At 34.0% G+C, this 12,046-nt stretch overlaps 1 protein-coding gene and 1 pseudogene across 1 annotated transcript; both read left to right on the top strand.

Annotated features, from left to right (window-relative positions):
* The first annotated feature begins 1,621 nt into the window (after positions 1 to 1,621).
* Positions 1,622 to 5,263, top strand: LOC138340406 (uncharacterized). Its single transcript, XM_069292129.1, has 7 exons — positions 1,622 to 1,930; positions 2,538 to 2,689; positions 2,822 to 2,975; positions 3,533 to 3,733; positions 4,170 to 4,226; positions 4,652 to 4,898; positions 5,010 to 5,263. Exons 1-7 carry the CDS (start codon positions 1,622 to 1,624, stop codon positions 5,261 to 5,263), a joined length of 1,374 nt encoding a protein of 457 aa, XP_069148230.1.
* A 992-nt stretch (positions 5,264 to 6,255) lies between these two features.
* On the top strand, positions 6,256 to 10,724 carry LOC101263587 (peptidyl-prolyl cis-trans isomerase CYP59-like; annotated as a pseudogene).
* The last annotated feature ends 1,322 nt before the right edge of the window (positions 10,725 to 12,046 follow it).

Raw genomic sequence — 12,046 nt, 5'->3', positions numbered from 1 at the left:
TCCGTCCCTGCTAATACAGGATACTTTGTACAGAAAGCTACCCTGTAACCATGAATAGCGTGCAAAATTAAGAAGTCATTGTCATATAATTAACTCAACCTGATTATATAATTACACCTTATGCAAGGCTCAAGTGAATAATTTATCCTTGTCATTGTCATTTCTTTGTTTTCTCTTTTTTTGTAATTACTTTTAAATTTAATCGAATATTATTTCCCAATCCGTCGCCTTTTAAAAATATTGATCAAGTTTTTTGATTATTAAGTAACGGACATAAAGACGTTGCCAGTCGCTATTCTAAAAAAAAATTAATATTCTAAAATATATTAGAAGCGATGGAGAACTTGTATGATATTTTAACTTATATATAATTATTTTTAATAAAAGTGACAGATGACATCGCTATTTATATTAAATAAATAATAATTAATTTATATATATATATATATATATATATATATGGACTAACCAATGTTGTTTGGCTAACCAATGTTGTTTGTCACTTTTCGTCAAATAATTCAAAAATAATTATTTTTTATCAAAAAGTGAGGGACAGCGTCTCAAAAACCGTTGATATTTTGAATAACGCAATCCGTTGCTTTTTAGTTCGTCGTTTTTTCAAAAATTTTTAGTATTGGAAGACATAATATAAATGTTTATCAAAGACTTACTCTTTTACGGGTTGTTATTTATAGTTTTGATGATATGAAAAACTTAGGGACCTTGTAAAGGTACCAAGTTCTCAACATGAGTTTTGAAGATGTAACAAACTCAGGGACCTTGTAAAGGTACCAGGTTCCCCAAGGTGACTAGTCTGTTTACTGCCATCTGGAGAAGGTACAGAAAGTGGGTGCACAGTTCCCAAGGGCACCAGTAAAGTCAGACTTCTCCAACCAATGGCAAGAGTTTAAGGAAAGGGAATTTTCCATATAAAAGTCTCTTTCCTAAACATTATTCCTAGTTTTTGTAACTTAATAAAGTATTTTCAAGAACACTTGCAAAGGCTATAGAAAATCAAACAGCAGAATTATTCAAACAACAACTGAAATCTCTGGAGCATTTAGTGTAGTTGTTTAAGAATATATTCTCTTGGTCTTACATTGTAAACTATTCCTGAATCTATAAAGGAATCAGTGGGTGGTGTTGAAATTCTAAGTTGTCTAGGAGGGATAGCTTAGTGGGTAGATTAAAATCTACTTAGGCTTGTCAAGCAATAGAGATTATTGCTTGAACGTGAGATTAAAAACTTTTTCTCACATTTGTGTAACTGGTTTTACTTTTGCTTACAAAGATTAGTGAAACAGTTGTGAAAATCCTGTGAGACAGGTCGTGGTTTTACTCCCTTAAGAAATGAGGTTTCCACGTAAAATCGTTGTGTTGTTTAAACTGCATTTACTTTCTGTTCATACTTGTTAGTGTGTCAAGGTGCCTGGTCCATTGACTGATAAGTGAAGGCATATATTCTATCAAGTGGTATCAGAGCAGGCACTTTCTATTTGGTTAACACCAAGGAAGTGATATATGTTCTAGAATAGTTGCTCCACTTAATCTAGAAGAGGGTCAATCTTCAACAAGACCTCCTCGTTTCAATGGACACTTCTACAGTTGGTGGAAGGTTAGAATGCATGATTTTCTCATGGCTGAAGATAGTGAGCTATGGAATATCTTCCTAGATGGACCATTTATTTCGGTGATAGAAGAAAAGGATAGAGAGAAAACCAGGCTTGTTCCAAAACCTAGACAAAAATATGATGAAGCTGATAGGAAGAAGATCGAAAAGGGTTACAAGGCAAAAACTCTTCTTGTCTATGGGATAGGGCCAGATAAGTTCAATTGTGTCTCAGCCTGTGAGTCTGCAAAAGAAATCTGGGACTGCTTAAAAATAGCTCATGAGGGAACTGAACAAATCAAAGAGTCAAAGATTGATATGGTAACTTCATTGTATGAAAATTTTAAAGATGAAAGAAGGAGAAGCCATTCATGAGATGTTCACAAAATTGTCCTCCGTTACCAACGAGTTGAGAAGCCTTGGAGAACCAATCAGCATGAGCACGCAAGTCAGGAAAGTGCTTCGAATTATTCCAAAGTCTTGGGAAAGAAAGGTTGATGCCATTACTGAAGCAAAAGATTTGAAAGTGCTGACAATGGATGCTCTCATTGGAAATCTTAAGACTCATGAGATGAATCGAAATCATGATCTGTTGAAGAAGGAAGTCAAAAATGATAAGTCCTTGATAATGAAATACAAATATGATGATGACTCCAGTGATGATGATATGGCTTATCTCATCAATAGATTTAAAAAAAATTGTGAGAAAGAACAAAGGCTTTAGAAGGGGAACAAATGGTCCTCGAACTGCAACTCAAAATGATACATGTTACAAGTGTGGAAAAGCTGGGCACTTTATTAGAGAGTTTTCTTTACTCAAAACTGAAAATAAGGAACATCAAAAACCAAGACGTGACAAAGAGAAGAGAAGGGACCTGGTACTCAGTAAAATGATTGCAAAGTTGTTGCTGACTATGTGGTCAAAAAGGATCTTGCTACATGGGGAGACTCTTCAAGTGACTCAGAAGATCCTGATGAACCAAATGACATGTCTATGATGGTGGTTCATGAAGAGGAACCATATTCAATGAAATGTATGCTTTCATGGCTCATACAGAAAATGAAGAAGAGGATGACAAGGTAACTCTTCTTGATATGAAACATGATCTGAATAATTATTCTCTTAAAAAATTGAGAACAAGAAAATGTTATGATTGATTCAGTAATTGAGTTAACCTTTGAAAGAGACATTATAAATGTTGAACTTGACAGTTTTACTAAAAACAAGATTAAATATGAGGAGAAAATGTCAAAAATGAAAGATAAAATGGTGTCTCTAGAGTCTGACAACATTGAACTTAAAAAACAGTTGACTCAGATAAATGAAGAAGCTGAAAAGCTAAATGGAAGGACAAATGGTTTACAAGTTGAAACTGAATAAAAACTGAAAATCACTGAGAAAAATCTGGGATTGGCTTTGGAGAAGAGCAACAACTTAGAAAAGGATATTGTCAAACTTAAGGAAGAACTTGAAAAATCTCTTAAGTGGACAAAATCTTCTAAGTTGCTGTCACGTGCAACAAATCAGAGTAATTTCAATAAGAAAGGTCTAGGAAGTTTGAATATCACTACTCCCTTTAATCCTCACAGTAAGTATGTGTTTATGTCTGACAATCTACTTTGTCTTCACTGTGGTAAAATGGGCATTTAAAGGGAGAGTGTACTGGCTGGAGAAAATCTCATGAAAGACTCTCTAATTATACTGAAAGGCAAAGAGTATCAAAAGAGAGACCTGTTCCTCCAAAACATGTTTCAACTGATAGATTTTCAAAGAAAAAATATGTTTCTGCTCCAAAGTCTTTTGTTAGAAAGATTCAAAAATTGCCCTATTGAACTAGATACAATTTGATCACTCCCTTGTCTGCCTTCTGGGAACTCAAATTGAAATGGCTTGCCAAGATTAACAAGTGATTGTTGTTGCAGGTGAGTGAGAGGAGCAGCAGTCAATGTTGGTATATGGACAGTGGATGCTCTAAACATATGACAGGTGACATCAAAAATTTCCTCTCACTCAAGACACTTCAGGGAGGAGGTGTCTCTTTTAGTGATGGAAAGAAGGGGTACATTTTGGGAGTTGTTAAAGTGGGAAAGTATCTTGAAGAATCAATTGACAATGTGTATCATGTTGATGGGTTGAAGTAAAGTCTTTTGAGTGTATCTCAAATTTGTGACAATGGAAATGAAGTCAAGTTTACTTCTGAGAAGTGCACTGTGGTTAGTCTAACAACAAAAAAAGTGATTCTCACTGCCTTTAGAAGTAAAAACATGTATGTGGCTAACTTAGAAACATCCATAGAGATGACTGACATGTCCTAGTGCTCAAAATGAAAATGTTGATCTTTGGCATCGTAGGCTAGGGCATGTGAGCTCATTTTTATTGAATAAACTGATTTCTAAGGACCTGGTCCGAGGTTTGCCAAAGTTAAAGTTTTGTGAAAACAAAATATGTGAAGCTTGTGTTAAAAGGAAACAAATCAGATAATCTTTCAAGTCAAAGAAGCAAGTAACTTCATCAAGAGTACTGGAGCTGTTACACATGGACTTATGTGAACCTTTGAAGGTTCAAAGCAGAAATGGTAAGAAATACATTCTGGTGACAGTTGATGAATCACTCAAGGTACACATGGACAAGATTCCTAAGATCAAAATCATAGACACCTGAAGAATTGGTAGTGTTCTTCAAAATGATTCAAACTAAATTGAATCAAGTGATTGTTGGGATCAAATCTGATCATGGAACTGAGTTTGAAAACTCAAAACTGGATCAATTTTGCATGGAGAATGGTACTAGTCACAATTTTTCTGCTCCAAGAACTCCTCAACAAAATGGAGTGGTGGAAAGAAAAACAGAACCTTAGTGAACATTACCAGGACCATGATCATTGAGTCAAATCTTCCTCAAAGTTTCTGGGCTAAAGCTGTCAGCACAACATGTCATGTTACTAACAGGTGTCTAATAAGGGCTGCTTTGAATAAAACTCCCTATGAGTTGCTCAATAACAGAAAACGTATGTTGAGCTATCTTAGGGTGTTTGGCTGCAGATGTTTGTGTTGAACAATGGAAAGGATGATCTAGGAAAATCTGATCTTAGAAGTGATGAAGGAGTGTTTGTTGGATATTCTTCATCAAGCAAAGCATACAGAATCTTCAACAAGATAACTCAATGTATTGAAGAAAGCATTCATGTTGTGTTTGACGAAGATGAAAATTTGAAAAGCAATGGATCAAATGATGAAGATGAGGTGATTAAGCTGTTCAATTCACAAAAAATTGAGGGAAGTGAAGCCCGTGCAGACCATCAGTTGAGAAATGACTACGATAATAACAATCATAGTCTATCTAAAAGACTAATGAAGTTGAAAAGTGTGATGAGGTACCTGGTACCACTCTGAATTCCAGTCAGTCAAAGCACCTCAAAATCTCCAGAAAATGATGCCATCATTGAAGAAGAAGAACATGTTGATCAGCTCAACCAGTCTGCTTTGAGACCAGGATGGAAACATAGTTCATCACATCCTCTTGATAATCTTATCTATCCTTTGAACTTTGGAATTCACACTAGATCAAAAACAAGAAATCTAGTTGCATTCTCAGCATTCATATCATCTATTGAGCCTAAGAATGTGAAAGAGGCATTAGGTGATGCAGACTAGATCAACTCAATGCAAGAAGAACTTCACCAGTTTGACAGAAGCAAGGTATGGTACCTGGTTCCTCGAGATTATTGCATGTACGTGAGATTAAAAACTTTTTCTCACATTTGTGTAACTGGTTTTACTTTTGCTTGCAAAGATTAGTGAAACAGTTGTGAAAATCCTTTGAGACAGGTCGTGATTTTACTCCCTTAAGCAAGGAGGTTTCCACGTAAAATTGTTGTGTTGTTTAAACTGCATTTACTTTCTGTTCATACTTGTTAGTGTGTCAAGGGACCTGGTGCATTGACTGATAAGTGAAGGTATATATTCTATCACGGGTCTAGTTGAAAAAATATATTGCGAGATTTAACATGCTTACCAGCTTACCCTCAATCACTAATGCTTGCATTAGAGTAGACTTTCTATATCACACCTATCCCCCTTAGGGTGTGACCCTTCCTCCGACCTTGTTAATACAAGATGCTTTGTACATGAAGCTACCCCATAAACTTGAATGGCGGGCAAAATTGAAGAGACATTGTCATATAATTAACTCAACCTGTTCAGTCCCTTAATTACACCTTTTGCAAAGCTCGAGTGAATAATTTATCATTGTAATAAGTTGAATGTCGTTGAGTTTGCAGTTACTATTTAAAAGTAGACTTTTCTTTGTCTCCTCTTTTTTTTGCTTTGTTTTGTAATTATTTTGAAATTTGGTCGAATATTATTTTCCAATCCTTCTATAACAAGGAAATTAAATCCTAAAATCCTCTTCCTAAAGAAAGTAGGAGAAATAAATAAAATAGGAAACTTTACATTATTTTCGCCTTAAGTTTCCATAAAACAAACTAGAAAAATCCATTTCTACTCTATACACACTCTTCTTTCTGATTATACTATTTCATAGTCCTACCTTATTGTTTGTCATATGTTATTATACTCCATATTCAATAAAACCATAAATTAAAGCTAGTCCTTTCTTATTTCCTTCGAAAAAATCGTCCTCCGCTATGTCAGTGATGATTATGACAAGTTTGGGGGACATCATAGTGGATTTGTTCACCGGACACCACTCGATGCCCTTTAACATGCAAAAACTTTCTGAAGTTATGCAAGATAAAGTATTGTAGTAATTGTCTCTTTCACACTGTTTGAAAGTTTTTTACAATGCAGATGGGAGATCCAACCGGAACAGGATTCGGAGGGGATTCAATATACAAATTTCTATACGGTGATCATGCTTGTTTTTTTGGTAATGGGATTCAATTGACTTGAAGCATTCAAAAAGGGGAACAGTTTCAACGGCTAGCGTTGATACTGGTACTGGTGAGAAGAATCTATATGCTTCTCAGTTCTATATCACGTTACGTGATGATCTTGATTCCCTTGATGGGGTAGCATACTATTTTTGGAGAGATTGCAGAAGGGTTTGACACAATGAATATGATAAATGAAGCTTATGTGGATGACAAGGGAAAGCATTACCAAAATATCCGAATTAAACACACTTACATATTGTATGATCCTTTCCAGTTAGCCGGCTTGATTCCAGATGCTTCACCTAAAAGAAAGCCAAAAGATGAGATTGATGATGATTTACTACTAGAGGATGATTGGATGCCAAAAGATGAGGAATTAGGTGTTGGTGAAGAGAAGGAATCACACTCCCAGTAATACTTGAAATTGTAGGAGACACTCCTGATGCTTAGATGAAACCCCCTGACAATGTGCTTTTTGTTTGTAAATTAAATTTGTTAACAGAAGAGGAAGCATTGTTCTAATCTTCTCACGCTTTGGAACCGTGACATCTGCTAAAATAATCAGAGATCACAAGATTGGGGATAGTCACTGTAATGCTTTGATCGAGTTTGAGGACAAGGAGTCGTGTGAGCAAGCATATTTTAAGATGGATAAGTCTAAAATTGCATTGTGGAGATGGTAACTCGAAATTTCTGAGAAGAAGAAAAGAGACAAGGAAGAGAACACCGGCAAATAACAAATCACGTTAAGGCTGGTTCACACTTAAAAACAATATGGTGTTGTTAGATTAATGTACTATTTGAACCTTAATCTTGAAAATTTTGGTGATTTCTGCTTTGCTCACGATTTGAATCTGTAATTTGCAATTTACTTTTGTACCGTTGTTGATGTCATTAATGTGTTAAGTATTTCAGTTCTATTTTTATCTTGCTTGACTGGTTCATGAGTGTCAAATGGTCGTCTGCCTATAGAGATGTGAATATTGTCTACACTCTTGTACCTTTAAATTCTAGATACACCTCTTTCTTTATTCTTAATTTTCTCGTTGAATGTTAATTCTTTTAATGGTTTGCTCAGACCAAGAAAACTCTTCTTGAAAAGGAGGAAGGAAAATGGAAGCAGCAGTTTGTGCAGTGGGAGGAGATTCTGTTCTTGACAACTCTTTTGCAAGGGAAAGAGTTTCAAGCATTGCATGTTGTATCTGTGCTACTCAGCTATCTCGTCCAGCACTTCAGGTTAAGATAACAAAAATGTGATGTTGAATTCTACCTTATGCCTTCACAACTATGTCACGACCTAACCTAGGTAATTGTGCCTGGAACGTGCCCACCAAGGGCCCTAACTCTGTCGTCAAAACTATGTGTTGGGTCCCAAGAGCCCCTTTGCCATTCATTCAGTGCTTTGATTGAAAAAGGAATTAAATACCCATGCAAATAAAAGACCAAAGGCATAATAAAATGACTTTCAGAAACTGTATATACTTATCCACTTTGAGTGATACATATATACCCTTATTTAGATATGACAGTTTTTAGGACAAACACGGCATAAAAGAGTTGTACTAAAAGCTATACAAATGGTATATTGAGGCCCACCAAATAGATGAACTAAAACCAGTCAAATGTGTACAGTCCCACTTTGATTGCCCATAAAACACGTGGAAAGCCTTAGTCTCCACGTGTGAATATATACCCTTATTTAGATATGACAGTTTTTAGGACGAACACGGCATAAAAGAGTTATACTAATAGCTATACAAATGGTATATTGAGGCCTACCAAATAGATGAACTAAAACCACTCAAATGTGTACAGTCCCACTTTGATTGCCCATAAAACACGTGGAAAGCCTTAGTCTCCACATGTGAATCTAAAAGATCCACATCTCTGTTTTTTACCTTTACAATTACAACTTTCAAAGTCTATCTATCTCTTCCAACTAACTCTCTTTCTACATCTAAATGTAAGATCAATTTTATGATTAATATTTTTAGTAATGGTAAAAAAAATTATTTCCTCTTTCAATGATTTCAGTGGTCTTTCTCATCTTTGTTTTTGTAATTTTTGTCTTTGATAACGGAATTTCGAAATGAAATTTTGAATCCAAATCTTTGGCGATTTTTTGATTTAATTTGTTTTTTGTGAATATTTTTTGCTTGCATGTTATCATGATTCTAAATTTCCATGCAGAGCATGTTATATTGAGATTTTGAGAGTTTGTTTCCATTTGTTATCAGAGAATATCTGAGATGTTAATGGTTTGAATTGAAGAAATTGTGGATTTCTGATATAAATGCATGTCATTATACCTGAGTTGCACAACATACTATTTAGTGCCTTTTCATATAATTTGTTCTTTGAGTTTGCAACTAACTTTACTTGCAATGCTGCAGAGAGTACAACATTTTGTAGCTGCAGAGAGTGCAGCATCTATTCAACTCCTTAAATCCATGTTTCTTGCTTGAATATTGTATTCCCCTTTACAAAATAATATGAAAATGTGTGTACGATAGAGTGCAGATTCTTCCATATGCTCCAGCTCTATTTAGTCACTCGCTCTTGTTCGTTAGATCCTTATAATCGGTTTAATTTCTTTGGTTACGGGAAGTATACTTTCCCTTATCCCCTGATTATTCTCCTAATAATGTGATTAGTTTTTGAAAAAAATCTATAATGGCAGTTAGTTTCATATTTCTTTGGGTTCTTAGGTCTGACTATCATCAAGTCTATCTAATTTGCTCATGCATGTTTGAAAATATAAATAAATATGTATGTGACTTTTGATCTTTGATGCACATAATGCATTTTCAGGTGACTTTAGAGCAAGTGCAGTATTAGTACACTCAAAGTTGCACGAGCATTTTCACCAAGTTGTTGTACAAAAGAGGTTTGCCTTTCATGAAGGCAATTTATTTTCAATTCTTAATTTATAAGAGTGAAAAACAAAATAATGTATTGTACTTCATAGTTCATACTATGTACATTGATTTGTGGAATGAATTAAAATTGCATCATGACATTGTTGAGCTTGCAAAAAAAGAAAAATTGCTAGGTTACTCATGTTGGTGGTACAACTAATACAATAGGTGACTCTACAATTGTGGATAAAATTTGATTTTGAATACTCAAATGAGATCATACAAAGCATGAATGAGGTGGGGAAATGTTCAACAACCTAACACAAAGCATAATTCGCACAAATTATATAAACTCAACATATCAAATTGAAAGAGTACTTTATAATGGGTTAGTACCTTGGTGTAGGATCAAGTCAGAGGAAAAGAGATGAGGGCATTTCTTTTACCAAATATCCACAACACAAAAGAATTGACGACCTTCTCATTACTAACCTTTTAAGTAGGCACATCCAACGGTCTGCTCATAGGTTAAAGTATGCACTTTTAATGGAACTCAGGTTACTCTTCAGACTCTATTTGCACTACTGGGACCATATAGTGCATAAGTTAATCTATCATGTTGATATGTGTTGGATCTTTCTGTGGCATTCTTTTGTAGTAGATCATATCAGTAGGACTGCACGATGGTATGTGCTCTGCTTCTAAAATGGCAATCATATGGATGGAGAATCATATTGGTCTATCATTATATTTTATTTTCCTTCAGAAGTAGGTTTCTATTTTATCTGTATCATAGGTATCCACTACATTCGCAGAATGGTTCCATTCCCAGGTGGTTCAATGTCAAACTGATGTCCTATTCATTAATTTGCATTTGTAGTGCCCAAATTAAGTTTAAGCCTTGCAGTAGCTCGTGTAATTCAATACTGAGTATTAGTTATTTCTAGACTGATCATTTTTATTACTCCTCTGCATTCTATTTTCACTTACTAATTTCATTCCAACTGTAATTCTTAGCCTGCGTTGGAGTGGTAACTAATAACTCTGTTTTATGTATTTGTGGTCTATTGTGACGAACTAGCTACATGTAAATTGTTTAAGCATGTTCAATATTCCAGATCCAACTTAGGTTTTCATCATTTCCTCTTCAGTGATAGCTTTAGCCTATAATAAGGTTATTATGCTAATGAGGTGATAAAAATACTTTTCGATACACAAAGCATTTCATGTTATAAGCAAATTCGGGGAAGGTCCGCACCTCAAGAGGTTTGATGTAGACTACTTATAAATCATAATGAGAAAACTTTACCATTGAACCAAGGCGATTTTTTCTTTTAGCATTTGAATTTGATGTAATTCAAAATTTAGTCCTTAAATCTGTGGATTGCTGACTAATGTGGAAAGAGAGAATCGAAAGCCCATGTTGAAATAGGATTGAAACCGATGCACTGTAAAAATATTTTGGTTACATAAAAAAAATTAAAGGAAAAAAAATTGACAAACCATTCATTTAGCAACAATATACACAAATATTCATATATAATCATATAAAAAATAGACGAAAGCACATGATGGAAACCAAATTCTTAGCAAATCAAACAAAAAAGGGCATAGGAGAAGAAACTTATGTGCAAATTAGATAAAGAAGATCAGCAACTAAAAATTCTTAGCAAATCAAACAAAAAAGGGCAGAGGAGAAGAAACTCATGTGAAAATTAGATAAAGAAGATCAGCAACTAAAAATGAACAGCAACATCCTCTACATATGATATGATAAACAATTACATGTTGATCTCATATGTCAAAAAAAAATTTTGATGTCCAATATTAGTTGTACATATATTTTGAATATCTCTAATAGTATATAACATATCACATTATCCATCTTCTACAACAACTATCATCAATGATTCATTAATACTGATATTTTGACTAACCACGGGCCTCCCCCATCTAGTTACATATATGACGGAAGAAAATGAGACAATAGAAACCTTAATTACTAAAACTAACAAACAAACTACTATAAAGGAGTAGAATATAAGTGTCACCAGTATAGCAGATGGAAGGTTCACAAGCTTTATTTTCCAATTTGTTATCATGTGGACTTCTTCTTTTAAGATAATTCAATGAATTTTATTAGAACACACCAATTATAATTATATTGTTATACTTTTTCAAATTCAAAGTTAATAATTTACTTTGTAAATATTTTTTGTATTCAATTTGCATTTAGCCTTTAATCTTATCAGTTTAGCATAATCAAAGTTGATATTTCAAAAAAAAATAGTGTACTCATGTCAATTTTACAGTTTTTTCGAAAATTTATATTTACTTAACATTTTTTTAAGTTCAGTTTATCACACACATAAAGTTAAAAAATATTTGATCACTTTTTCAAATACGGTATAATAGTAAAAACCCAAAAAATCGAAAAATCGAAAAAAAACCCGAAAGAACGGACTAAAATCAAGTTTATATGGTTTGATTTAATTTTTAGATTTGATAAATCGACATAATTGGTTTAAATTTTTTTAATTAAAAATAAAACCGAACCGACCTATGTATACCCCTAATCATAACATTGACTATTGATGCTGATTTGGGTGAAGCAAGTTTTGTTGTAAAGAAGAACTAAATTTGTTTGAATATTAATATTTGAGTTATGGTTGGGGAAGTGCGAT

The sequence above is a fragment of the Solanum lycopersicum genome, chromosome 12 (assembly GCF_036512215.1).
Source record: "Solanum lycopersicum chromosome 12, SLM_r2.1".
NCBI lineage: Eukaryota > Viridiplantae > Streptophyta > Magnoliopsida > Solanales > Solanaceae > Solanum > Solanum lycopersicum.
This window is presented reverse-complemented; position numbering and strand designations above follow the sequence as displayed.